The 14,294-nt window shown below is 40.5% G+C and overlaps 1 protein-coding gene across 9 annotated transcripts in view; it reads right to left on the bottom strand.

The window, feature by feature from the left end:
• LTBP1 (latent transforming growth factor beta binding protein 1) overlaps positions 1–14,294 on the bottom strand; it is a 182,769-nt gene that overhangs the window by 14,771 nt on the left and 153,704 nt on the right. For 8 of the 9 annotated variants that reach the window (XM_014876273.2, XM_014876282.2, XM_014876309.2 and 5 more), the window contains 5 exons: positions 8,246–8,428; positions 6,846–6,932; positions 4,365–4,493; positions 2,905–3,045; positions 432–602 (listed from right to left, as the gene is read on the bottom strand). In XM_014876273.2, the coding sequence (XP_014731759.2) occupies positions 432–602; positions 2,905–3,045; positions 4,365–4,493; positions 6,846–6,932; positions 8,246–8,428 (711 nt within the window). The remainder of the gene's footprint in view (positions 1–431; positions 603–2,904; positions 3,046–4,364; positions 4,494–6,845; positions 6,933–8,245; positions 8,429–14,294) is intronic. The other variant, XM_014876299.2, reaches the window with a different exon arrangement.

The raw sequence follows: 14,294 nt of genomic DNA, 5'->3' as shown, positions 1-14,294 counted from the left end.
GATGTATCTCAGGCACAGCATGACATATATCTATGCTGCTTCCACTGGCCCCTTCTCCAGTCCCCAGAAATAAATCTGTGTGTCAATGACATTTCTCTGTATCCATTCAGCTTTTGTAGTCATCACAAGTAGCACCTTCTACCTGAAATGTCATGGAAGAGTATCTGATTTCCAAACGCATAAACAAAATATAGAATTTTAGAAATACAACAGCCAGCTTTTTTTTTCTAACACTAAATTATATTCCCTGGAGATTCTTCAGTCCTTACTGGTAACCTATTTCCCTTAACTTGAGGGGCTAGGGGCTTTTACGTTCTTTCTTACGTTATTGGTGCAGGTACAAATGCAAGGTACAAATGCTTTAATGACATCATTAAAGTGATGAAGCATTTCAGATTAGGTTCTGAGAAGTGACACGTGCGTCTCCTTACCTGACTCCTTCATGGGACACAGTGCACACTGCATGCCCCAGGCTTCCCCATACAGGCAGCAGCACTCCGTGTATGTGGTCTGCTTCCCAACCAGCGGTCGACTGCAGACAAAATCATCACTTAGGTGCTGCCAGCAAAGGTCCTGGTAGACCTCAGCTTCTTCAGTTTGCTCTGATGGAGAAGACAGGATTAGGTCATCATCACAGCATGGTTATTTAAATAAGACACTGGTATGACGATAAATTTTATAAATTTAAATTAGAAAAATAACTTAGCTTTACAGACTTTGCTGAATACAACTTTGAGTTTAGAAGTCATGACCTTTTTTAAGTGCCTGAGGTGGCTCATCCCTTGAATGTTCAGCTTTGGAAAAATCTTCAAAGGTTCTGGGTTGTCACATTAGGCCAATTTAAAAGCACATTGTGTCGGATACCCAAAACCCAAATCTTTCTAAATCACCATCATTGCTGAATACTTAACACGGATTCAGCTCGGCTCCCATGGAAGTTAACAAAGCTTGACAAAAACCAGCACTGGGAGAGGGATGAATGTTTGGGGAACTCCATCCACACAATGGATCTTTAAAAGTTGTTATTTTGCTTTTCTTATATTGCCGTCAATGGCATCTGAAAGAACTTTTACAACTAGGGCAGAGCTGAACAAAAATTTTACATGGGCTCCCTGGGAGACTGGACAAATACTTGGAAGAGAGAGTCCCATTAACTAAACAGACAAACTACATCAGTCTCAGGAAATCCCCTGAGCTGAAAATAGCTGGAGGCTGAGAGAGTGCTGGGGAGGATGAAGAGAAGTATTGTTTATCTGCCCTCCTGGTCCCTAATCATCCACTTAGAGCTATTGTTAGAGACAGAACACTGCTGTGAACTACTGTCACATTCTTATGAACATGAACAAAAATCTGTATTTTTGTCAAGGCTGGAGTATTTCAGAGGCATAATAGTTTTGACACAGATCTCAGAAGAAACCATTCCCAGTCCCAGCAAGTTCTGATTACTGCTGATCAGAAGGAGAGGAACTGTGAACTTAATCTTCCACTCGGAATGCAAAAACCTCAGCACAATTGTTTTCTGAAGACATCTGCAAGGTTTTGATTTTGTTCCAACACAGAGTGAAAAATAAGTGCTGTCACAAACCAAGGTTTTGTTTTGTCTGTACATATCCATTTACTGCCTTTTTACATTATGCATGGGTGAATACAGAACTGAAACCTCGCCCAAGAGCAAAACTGAGTTCTGAAAGCATGAAGGCAATCACAACTTAGACACCTATTTTACTAAGAGCTTGCCAGTGAAAAGCAGCAGTGGGTCTCTGCAACCAACTCCAGATTCTGCTGGCAGCTAAGGAACCAGCCTGCCCCCTCCCCCTCTGCATGGGGGGAACATTGCCAGTAGTGACACAAGGCTTGAGTGCTTTGTGCTGGCTGAGATGATCATTGCTGTGTCAGCCCCAATGTCCCATGGCAGAAGAGCCTTTGGGCTCTTGCATTCTCTTCACATCCTAGATGAACCCAAAGGACAGTCCTTCTCTTAGTTTGTTTAACTGAAGATTGAACAATAGAAATGCTGTGGTTCTTTCACAGTTCCAGGCAACAGGGCGAACACATTACTCCTCAAAATATCAGCTTTACAATTTGGAGTGATTAAAGCAGGCATTCAGTCTGTATTCCCATTTCCTTTTACAGAAGCATCTCAGGAAAATTCACCGCAAGTTGCAGGAACCAGAGGTCTGGATTTAGGGCTATACAGTGCCAGCATTAAATCAAACACATTGTAACAATTCTTTCCAAGACATGAGTGGCATACACAAAGCTGTGCAGACTGCATAATGCTCTGGATTTCTGAGACGTTTCTAAGAATCTCGTAATAGCTAACTTTTTTTTTTTTTTCTGAAATCAGTGTCTACTGAAATGAAAAGAACACACAAAAATGTTACTTTAACAGTGATGTTGAAGCCCACAGCTTGAAACTGTGAGCTTAATGTACCTTCAATGTTAATCAATTGAATGCACACGTACAATTCTAGCTATTTCCTCCTATATCCTGTCATTCCTGTTTTTATTTTACTTTGGTAGAACTGAATCTCGAGACTTAGCCTGCAGCCAAACCCCAGCCTTACTGAGACAGCAAGCAGGCTGTGCCTCATTACCTACAAGGCTGGACAAGGCAGACGCAGAGCTGGTGAACTGGCTGAAGACTCCTCAGCCCGAGCCTAATCTCACAGTACTTCCAGCAATGTCCTGTCTGTATAGGCAAAGTGGAGCACTGTGGAGTCCTACATCATGATGCCTTCTGGATCAACAGACGACGGTCCAAGCATTGCCTTCCAAAATCCTCCAGAAGAGCAGGCTCATCCAAGGATGACCCAGTCTAAGCTTAGACTGCGGGTCTGTAGCCATGTCAGCACCACCTCGTAGAGGTGTACTCACTTCAGTAATATGTATAATGGATCATACCACTCGAATCTGCTGGTCTGATGCATCGCTTTTCTGTTGCGTCCAAAACCATTGGGTGTGTACAGAAACAGTTGTAAGATCCTTCTGTGTTAATGCACTGGCCATCAATACAGCTGTTTGGGTCCTGACATTCATCCGTGTCTTTAAAATGGAAGGAAATGTATCAAGGAGAGCCAGCACAAAGTATTTGCATTGTGTTAATCTATGTTTCTATTTTCCTATAACAGGAGCAGACTTCCCTGCATGCCTTCTGTAAATTACCACAAATACCCACTGCTGGCAAAAAAAATCCTGCCTGCGCCCATGGAGAAGGACAGACATCTGAAAGATGCTGACCTCTGATCCTCAAGTCTTAGGGAGCTAACAGGGAGAAATAGTAAGGAGGATAAGGAGGCTTGTTGGAGGGGCTGCAGTGCCAGGAAGACCCTGCATCCAGTATAGCTGCCACTACTTCCCACATTTGTTTCCCTTTAGGACAATATCAGCAGGCATTAGAGATGGGCATAGCAAGTAATTCTTCATGAGTTTGTCAGAAGAAGAGATCACCTTACCTAGCCATGGTATTTCTTAGTTTGTCTTGGAAAGCAAAAGCTGAAATTTAGCTCCAAGGGAAGAGCAGGCCACTTCAGATAAATTACATTTAATCAGCTAGAATCCCACCCTTTGTAAAGAATAATCATAGAATCCCAAGGTAAAAGGCTCTCTTACTGCAGTTGCAAAAATTGTTTCCTTTCATTATGCTATTCTGCACATTATACATGGTTCTCTGCTTACAAAGTAAAAGCCAGGGTCATGGTTATGAGTAATTTTAGTTGAATACCAGAACCAAAGGAGTACAAGGTTGTGCAGGCTAAAATGGGCTTATCAATAACCTCAACTGTAATTTCACATTGCATATTAACTCCTTGTGGAAAATATCTGCCCTTGAAACAAAAAAAGAGTCTGCGTTAATTTAATATAGTAAACCCAGAACGCTTACCAAATGGAAGGTGAGTTTCACTATAAGCCTTTCACTGCTCACCCCATATACAACGAACAGAAGGCTAAATTGTACCTTGGCAGAGTGAAGCAGCAGTGTGCATGTAAGGAGGGAGCCCCTCTGATCCCTTTGTGCTGCCTGCATTAAGGCTGGCACAGCCCCTGACTATGCACTCAAAGGAGCACAGAAGGCTGTTCTGGAGACGCAAACTCTTGGGAGTAATTTGCTGAAAAAGGAGGCAAATAAAGCAAACCCTGCTCTACATGCCACTGCTATGTCATCCAGAATTGCTACTCAGCCAAGCAGAAGGAAGGGAAATGACCCAATGCATCTTACAAAGCTGCTACAGGAGTTCAGAGGCCCAGTGTTTCTCCCCTTACTGGGAATGCCACAGCCCTGATGGGAATCCTGCTGTAGGAGTCTGCTTCTTTTGCCCATCTGCATACCATTATAGTGACAAGACCACTTTAAATAAACTTACCAAAGCACTGAAGCTTAACAGGGTCATAGTATGTGCCTTGTTTGCAGTAGCACTCATAACCTGGCTGTGTATTCAAACAGAAGCCGTTTTTACAGATTTCTTGTCCAAAGAGTTGGCATTCATCAGCATCTAGGGAGAAAATATTAAAGACTGTGTTACCATTGTTATTATGATGCCACATAGACAAGGAAGATGGAATAAATACTATACAGTTCTCTGTTCAAGCAAACTTCAGTTTAAACAGAAAATCCCAGGAGCACAGATATCCACAGGAAGAAAACCCCTCAGACAACTGGTGTGGAAGAGGCTACGTAGCCAGAATGGAAAAGGAAAAATTGGTGGACCATTACTTCCCCTTGTCAGAATTAAGTCCCGTGGCACACAGAGACTGGAATAATCTGCAGTTTCCCTTTCATTCCTTTGGTATCACATTGCTCTTAACTCCAAGCAAAACAGAAGAACAATATGGCCTGTATTTTCCTGTATAATTTGCTTTACTGAAGGTATTCCCACCATGGACCTAATTTAAGCACACCATCTGCTTGCCAAACTAACTAAGCAGTTATTCTTATGGATGGACTCTGTGACTGCTCTTCTCTTTGCAGAGAGTTTGGTGACTCTGCTGTGCACGGTAGGAAATCTTCCAATGTGCATTGTTCATGGCTTTGTTTCTCAAAGCAGAACTTTAGTGCAGCCTTCCCCACACACAGAACCAGTTGTGTCTGTGGCTGAACACAGGGTGGCAATGGCTACAGAACTAGTGATGGCTGACAAAGAGAATCTACTACACTTTCAAATGAGGCTAAATGTTTTCAGGGAGGTTTCATGGAAAATATATGCCAGCTCATATATAGCTTCTCACAGCTGTACGCATTTTTCCCAGTCTTGTATTTATGTATTTGTTGCTGTTGGAATTCTATTCACTTCCTTTTTTCCAGCCTACTTTTCATTTGCTAGACCTACTTAGAGTAGTCTGTTAAAGCTTGGTTGGTAGTAAAAATGGCAATAAAAAGCACCACTTAAAGTAGGCCATTCTTCTCTCAACACCAATTGTTTTAATCCACTGTCTTCTATATATTTACTCCCCATTTATTCTGGAGAAACACAGATTTTATTCCAAAGTTGTCATTTCCAGCTGTACAGTAGTTTTAAAGGTGAATCATTCAAATGCTTCTTTTTCCAGACGAATTGAAATACCTAGAAAACGATTTATTTTTACATCCACTCTTCCAGCCACTAAGTGGTTACAAACATTAAATATTTTGACTGTTTAGCAGCAATAACAATGCAAAGATTAATAAAAAATGTCATGTTCACATCTGTCTTTTTCCTGTGGAACATGGATTTGTGTCTGGAGAAAAATGGTGAAGCCTGGAAGCAAAGCCAAGGAAGGCTAGCGGGCTATTCACTTCTGACAAATAATTCCAATAAGGAAACAGGAATTGCTCCTACAAGCAGAAGCTTGTGGACAAAAGCAACAGTAACATTTAAGTTAGTGTAACAGAGAAATATCACATTACTAAAAGAGCACATTAGTAAAAGTTATTTATCTATTTAGTGTTTGTCCTCTGTGCCATTCCTAAGGTTTTACAACATAAATTTACTGAAAAGGGGAAAAGTCTTATTATAGCAGGGATTTGTGGAAGATATTTCCACATGAACTATTTCCACATTTCAATATTTATAGCAGCTAGAGATTATTATCAACCCTGAGTTAGCACAAAAACAATGCAGATTTTTTTCTGAGACGCATTTGGATATGCTGCACACACAGCAAGTTCCAAACCACCATGGTGAATATATACAGAAATCTTGGATGTGTAAAGATAAACAACACCCTTGAACAATCCCTCAACAAAAATACTCTCAGAGACTTTAAGATGAGCTCTATGACAGTCTTAAAAATTATTAATATTGATGGCTACTTCTCAAATGTGAAAAGAAATTCTGCTGATCTCACTTTTCCTTCTTGGTGATGCCAGCTGCCTCCCACCCACATTCATCAACTTCTATCACCCTGATTCCTTGACTACCACTGGACTACCACCAGTAATTATTCCATGAAATTCTGTAATGAAAACAACGTTGCTGAACTTCTCTTCAGTTTTTATATTCATTCTCCCTTGCAGGCCAAACATTCAACAGAACTCTCTCTTCCAACTCCTCATACATATATTTACAAATTTAAGCTGGCATTGTACTCCATATATAAACGAGTGGTTTTGTGGTTAGTGGTCACAGCACCTATTCTCACAGTATATAGCACTTAGTAGAAATTAAACCAGAATATTACAGAGATTGTGTAATTGACATTCTTAACAACCTGTAAAATGATGATTTTCAGTAATGTTTCATATTACAAACTGTTTTTATCACCTAATAAAATTTGAATTAGTATGTTTACATTCCTGGCTCACATTTCTAGTCAATCAACTACCAGAACTTCTGAAACAATTCAACTTAATACAAGTTAGCACTGACCTTTGTAATTCTGAGCAAGAAGCCCGTAAGATGAATCTCCAGAGGGAATGAAACCTTTTCCTTCAGGACACAAATCAGTAAATTCAGCTGGGAGAGAAAGAAAACAAAAAATTACGTTGTTAGGAAGAAGGCATTCACGCATGTAGTGTTACATGGATTTCAGGTTACTTTGAGATATCTGCCTTGTTTGCATCTATCAGGCAACCATACACACATTTGGTTTAATGGAGGATGTTAAATGCCACAGCCTGACTTTCCCCTGCTCTCAGTTTGCAGAGCTAGCTTTCTCAAACCTCACTAGGGTGCCCACAGCATCACAGAGCTCCAGGCAAACTCATTTCTCTTGCTCTTTGGCAGGAGAAAGTGCTCCTTACTAGGTTTCATGGTGCACTGCAGTTATAACAATACCAGTAGCCAAATTATCTTAATTAAAGCTAGCATGGGCCTCTCTGAGCTATGCTGCAAAGCTGTAATCTAGGCATACTCCAACTGAGATACAAGCCCCTGTCCACATTCTTCAGTTCTCATACAGAAAAAACACTAATTGACTGCAACAGGAGAACATGGTGTGCATTACAGAAAGAAATTATTTCAAGTGTCTTGGAGAATATACAGAATTAAACAAACCTATCCAAGCAGAGTGACCCCTTTTTCATTATGCATTTCATTTCAGTTTGACTGATTCTAAGGTATAGTTAAAACAGGAATTAAATGTGACAATACATTTCTGTGAAAAGTAATCTTAAGCATTTAATCTCAAAAAGTTTACACATGCTCTCTCTTATGCGATTTTTTTCCAGCAGGATTCTGAATTTCAGCCCAGCCATCCCTGTTTATGTTTCAAGTACTGTTTGCAAAATTTGTGACAAATATCACATGGTTCTGTTTGTCTAATTTAATATTTAGAGGTTAAACAATGGTCTGCACAGAACATTATTAACTGAATAGTTCAGTAAGTTGCAAAATGTAAAATTATTGCCATAATATATATTGGTAAGCTGTAGTGCTGTAGAAACAGCATTACAAAAAATAGCTGCAGCCTCAAAAATGCTGTAATGGTTACCTTTGTTTTCCAGTTTGTGGAAAAAATCTAACATGTTACCACAGCATCTGGAAAAAACTTTTTTGAGAATCCATATTTGCTTAAAATCAGTTGGGAGTTAACACTGTTCAGTAATAGGCTCTTTTTATCCCTGAGGCAACAGCAGAGAAGCCAATGGATTTACACCAGGTAAAAATTATTCTTATCTATAGGAACAGAGGAAAAGGTGATAAGTCACGACTAAATGCTACAGAATATGGGATTAAATGAGCAAGACTTCTCTAAAAGCAAAGCACACTCTCTTAACACAAAGACAATGCTTCAAAAGCTTGCAAAGAGAGAGAAGGCCTCCTCTTACCAGTCCCAATGACAGGGCATGGGAAGATTTCACAGTTATCACCCCAACCAGCACCCAAGGTACAGCAGCATTCTTGTTTAGTTACATTGGATGTAAGCACGTTGTCACAGAAATTAGCATCATTCAGATTGTAGTAGCACTCCTTCTTTCCATCTTCTTGTTGATCAGCATCTACTGGCATTTCTAAGGTGGAAAATATAAATCACACGAGATGACATATGAAATTATTCACTTTTCCAGGAGGTCAAAAAAGCAGAGAAGAAAATGTTTAAGTACAAATTTTGGTTTAACTTTTTGACATTAGAAACAATGATGGAAATCGATGACTTTCTTCTGGCTTTTTCAGACCTGTTTTCCAACATGACCGTAAAAGGATTCCTCCAATTTGCACTTCTATCCTTTTTAAACAATGCATGAAGTACCTGCTGTCATGTTCTGCTGTTAATGGCCATGGCCAGCTTTTGACACGATGCTCTTCACATATGAATCCAAAAGCTCTTTGCAGAGGTAAGCAAGTATCACAACCTCATTTTTTCAGATAAAGGAGCTAAGGCATGAACTGAAAAGACTCACTTTTCAAAAGAATGAGCATTTACAGCCCCATTTAATTTCACTGGGAAAAAAGCATGCTCCACATTTGAATACAATGCCCCCTATGATTTTTGCAAAAGTAACTTACTGACTCCACGGTAAGCAGAAGAATATAATGTCATAACTTAACAGATGTCAAGTTAACTGACTCTGGGTTTTACTTTAACATAGGAATCCAGCCAAGAAGGCAGATTTATTGCCTTAAGCACTGAATGGGTCCTCTCACAATATTTATACGGACTGAAGGCAAAATAGCCTGTCCCATAGATCCAATAAATACCCTATTAGTATAGAGGTCAAAGACCTTTTGAAAGAAAGGCATTCCTAAAGTACACCAAGAAGTGATATTGAAAAGAAATACCTATTTAAAGCTTCTGTGTTGGCAGAGCTCTGTCTACCTAACATTTCACTTCACAAAAATTATCATCAAGGGCTTGGAAGTGGGAACTACCACATAAAATTGTTATTCGCACTCAATTGATATGAAAAACTTTTCATAGGCCATCAGTAAAGAAACCGAGTTCTAAAATTATGTATGCTCACATTTATTAATCAAACCCAAAACTTAATTCAGGAATTTGAGACAGATAAATCTTGAGGTGACCAGCTCATTTCCTCTTTATCTAGGGAAGCTTTTAATGCTTAGTACTTAACAAATTTTTAACTCACAAAAAACTATTAAAATTATTGCATGTTGGCTGATTTTTCACTCTTCGAGATTTCATTAACTTCTACCCAGGCTCTTGCACAATAAGCCAAGCATGAGCCATTTCTCCAGAAACACAGCTATTGAGGCAGGAATCAGAACCTCTATTTTATAGAGTGACAGTGCATTTCAAGATGCTGCTGGCAACAAACGTTGGTTTCATGGTACAGCAGGAAAACTGTAACGGAGCTGCTATCAGGGACATGGTGGGATGACTCACACAACTGGAGCACTGCAATGAAGGGCTGTAAACTCTGGAGAAGGGATAGGCAAGGAAAAGAGAGGTGGTGGGGTAGCCCTGTGTGTTAGGGAGTGTCTCAATTGTCTGGAGAAGAACGATGATGACAATAGGGCTGAGTGTTTTATGGGAAAGGCCAACAAAGCAGGTATCCTGGGGGGAGCCTGTTGTAGACCACCCAGCCGGGATGGAGAGGCAGAAGAAATATTCTATAAGCAGTTGGGATAAATCTTGTGATCCCTGACCTTTATTGTTGTGGCAGACTTCAGCATACCAGATGTCTGCTAGAAATACAACACAGCAGAGAGGAAGCAGTCTAGGAGACTCCTGGAGTGCGTGGAAGAGAACTTCCTGACATATCTGTCAGGTGAGGAAGCCAAGCAAGAGAGGCGCCCCATTGGACTTGGTGTTTGTGACAGAGAAAGACTGGTGGGTGATGTGATAGTCAGAGGCCATCTTGGGAAAAGAAATCAGGAAATGATAGTGATTGTGACTCTTTGGAAGTAAGGATGGGCGCCAGCAGATCTGCCACCTTGGACTTCCAGAGGGGACACTTCCACCTCTTAAACAGACTGGTTGAGAGACTCCCTAAGGCAGCAGTCCTGAAGGGCATAAGAGTCCAGGAGGGCTGGATGTACTTTAGGAAGAAAATTTTACAGCTGCAGGAGCAGGCCCTCCCTATGTGCAGAAAGATGGGACAGGAGGGAGATGAGCAGCGTGTCTGAACAGAGAGCTTTGGCTGGAACTTGGGAAAGAAAGTGAATCACCTTTGAAACAAGAGGCAAGCAGCTCTGGAATGGGTTTTAAGATCCCACTTAAAAAGTGGTTGTGAGGTGGGAGCTTGAAGATAGTGATGTTCAACAAATGCTAAAGGAATTAAATGAACTCCAGCTCTTGCTACTTCAATCCTATTATCACTGCTCCTCCACATTCCCCAAAGCAGATGGAGCAAGGGAACTTTACTGAGCATGCAAATACTAGATCCATTTGGAGAAAAGCAGATTTAAAAATGTCAGCATGGACTGCCTATTATTGCACTTCAATAGTATGAACATGTGTAATAGTTCTTTTGGTTTCTAATTAGATACAGACAATTGGATTTATTTCTATTTTCCTCAGAAAAGTTACTTCAGTAACTTTTGGAGGCTGAGGGGCTGGCAGACACCTCCACTCAAATTTAGTATAATGTTGCCACCTACAAGGCTTTGCAGTTTTGCCAAAATAACTAAATTGTACATTAAAGGATACGCCCAGCTGGCTGCTTATTTCAGCTTTGTTAATTTAGCCTGTGGTCAACCCTCATCTGATAATTACAATTTTCCATAATGTGTTGAATTTCATCAATTGAGGTGGTTTTGTGGTATCAGTTGCTATCCAATAGGAACTATATTAAGACTATCATGTCACAGAAATGCAGCTGAACTAAATCTGCCATTCCAAGGTGAGAGAGTAGTACTTCAGTCACCAATTTATACCTTTTCCTTGGCCATTTGCCATCTGTCTAATTGAATCAAAGCCAAATCGTCATCAGAAGAGAAAGCCTGGCTGTTTTAATGCTGTTTATCTGAGAAAGAGCACCAGAAGCTGCCCTGGGAGGAAGGGGAGATAGTCTCATCATGTCCTTGTTTATTCCCATTTTATGTATGATGTGCTGGTTTCTCTCCCCATTATCTGTTCAGCAGCTTGAATGGCTGTTGTTTACACAGCTGTAAGCGAGGGTTAGTCAAGAAGGCGTCATGAATGTTTGGAAAGCAAATGAGGCACAAACCTTTTTTTTTTTTTGTTAAGCCAAGACCAGTCTATGTCTACAAGCTTATAATTTCTCTGTCATAGATTATTAACCATTTAGTAAACAGGCTGCTTTTAAAAATGATTTCACTAGGTATGTTGATAAAATATGATGGAAAATGAATAATTTTTTTGCATCATTGTTGTTTTCGATTCTTTTTTTTTGTTATAAAATGTAAAATATCACTCTACCTAAGGGATACTGGTAAAGAAAATTTTACCATATTTTTGATATAACTGCTCTGTTAACAGCCTATGAGAGAAATTCTGTATAGTTGCTGGTGGATTGGATTCTGAAGTATTTCTAAGAGATATATTTATATACCTTAGCATAACCTTGATCCTAAAATATGCTTAGCATATGTTTGATGCAACAACATGCATCATTAATATAGGATTCAGTGGATGATATGGATTAGCATATGCTTAGACTTCAGCATAGACTGAAATATTTGCCTAAATAGTGTTAACAACTGTGATCTAAAAAACCAAAACATAGAACTGATGGGATCTTAAATACTGGAACTGTGTACCAACAATACTTACAGATGGAATCAGAAAACTGGTTGCAAAAATGAAAAATAGTCATTATAGTCATTCGTGACTTCTAAAAACTCAGCAAAGACTCAGATGACTCTGAGCAAACAGCTCAAGTAAGAATTCTCACTTTCAGAATCTGATTTTCAAGAATACAGTAAAAATATATTAGTATGTGCCTATTGCCAGGGTGCACTTGTTTAGATTTCTCAACTGACTCCACATGTGACAAGCTACAACACCTAACATATGCATGTACAGTGCATATACATGCACATATGCTACAAGTGATGCATAACTAAAACTTATAGCTAAGACTTTGTCCACAGACAACTGAAATTCACCTAACAATTAGAAAGCCCGTAATGTTTAGCAAATTCAGAATCTCTACTCATGCACCAAATTTCTAGCCTTAAGGAACCTTTGGATCAAATTTATAAACTGTTATTTGGCAGCCTCAAATTTTTGGGCTGGTGGTTGGTTAGATTTCAGGGGGGATTGATTTTGTTTCCATATTAACCCGTCTAGAAGGAACTTATGGTTTTGGACACCAAAACCATGATTTTTATTTATAAATCCTGCCAATTACTGTTAAATATATTGCAATAAATAACTGGTTATATTTCATATAGTCAGGAGAAAGCAACATCTAAATTAGCTGTAGGTACCTAAGTGCCCAGGTACCTTAATGGAGATCTCCATGGTCATGCTGTGCCTGATATCCCCCAGGACAGGGCTGGCCCTCCTGGCTGCCAGGGCACTGCTGACTCATGATCAACTTGCCATCAACCAGGATCCCCAACCAGGTTCCTTTCCATGGCACTTCTCTCCAGCATCCCATTCCCCAGCCCGTCCATATATCCAGGGTTGTCCCATCCCAGGTACAGAATCTGGCACTTTCCCCTGTTGAACTTCATACGGTTGGTGATTGCTCAGCTCTCTGGTTTGTTGAGGTCTCTGCAGAGTCTCCCTGCCCTCAAGGGACTCAACAGCTCCTCACAGTTTTGTATCCTCTGTGAACTTGCTCTGTATCACTCCAGTCCTGTGTCCAAGTCATTTATGAAGATGTTGAGGAGCGCAGGCCCGAGGATGGAGCCCTGTGGAACCCCACTAGTGACAGGTCCCCAGTCTGATGTCACCTGTAACCCTTTGTGCCTGACCCGTGAGCCAGGTGCTCACCCATCCCATGAAGTGTTTATCCAGCTGTGTGCTGGACATTTTGTCCAGAAGTCTCCTGTGACAGACAGTATCAAAAGCTTTATTGATATCCAAAAAGATGACATCAACTGGCTTCCCTTGATCTGACAAGGTGGGGTACTTTGTCAGAAAAAGAGATCAGATTTGATAAGCAGGACTTTCCCCTAATGAAGACATGCTGGCTGTGACCAATGACCATGTTGTTTTTCAGGTGTTTTTCAATAACTTCCAGAATAAGCTTCTCCACAACTTCACCAGGCACTGAAGTAAGACTGACAGACTTGTAGTTGGCAGGGCTCTCCTACTTGCCCTTTTTGAAAATCAGGACAATGTCAGCCAGCTTCCAGCTGGGACCTCTCCAAAGATTGCCCAAAAATGATTGAGAGAGACCTCACAATGACATGAGAGACTCTTTGAGTATTCTTTATTTAAACCCATTAGGTCACAGAGATTCACAGGGACCCAGATGGAGCAGCAGATCCTGCACAAGCTAAGGGTCAGTTGTGAATTTATCACTCTCACAGCCATGGTCCTTCAGCTCAAATCAATAGGACTCCCCTTAGCTTGTCATTGGTGTTGAAGATAGAGGCAAAGAATTAATTAAATGTCTCTACCTTGTCTATGTCCCTGTTTGTGAAGTGACCATCCTCATCCTGTAATGGGCCCATGGAATTTCTGTGCTGTCTTTCTCTATTAGTGTATTTAAACCCCTCTCCTTTTTATTGTCCTCGACAGTAATTGCCAGCTTCAACTCCAGTTGAGCTTTGGCCATACAAATTTTCTCCCAACAGTGGTGAGCAGCATGTCCATATTCTTCTCATGTTATTTGACCTTCCTTTCTCTGGACATATATCTCCTTTTCTATGCCTTAGCTCCAAAAGAAGATCCCTGCTCAGCCAAGCTGGTCTTCTGCCTCACCTTCTTGACTTTCCACATTTTGGAACTGTCTGCTCCTGTGCTCCTAGGCAGTGGCACTTTAAAAGTAACCAGCA

The sequence above is a fragment of the Sturnus vulgaris genome, chromosome 3 (assembly GCF_052056855.1).
Source record: "Sturnus vulgaris isolate bStuVul1 chromosome 3, bStuVul1.hap1, whole genome shotgun sequence".
NCBI lineage: Eukaryota > Metazoa > Chordata > Aves > Passeriformes > Sturnidae > Sturnus > Sturnus vulgaris.
The sequence above is the reverse complement of the archived record's forward strand: the minus strand, read 5'-3'. Positions and strand labels throughout refer to the sequence as shown.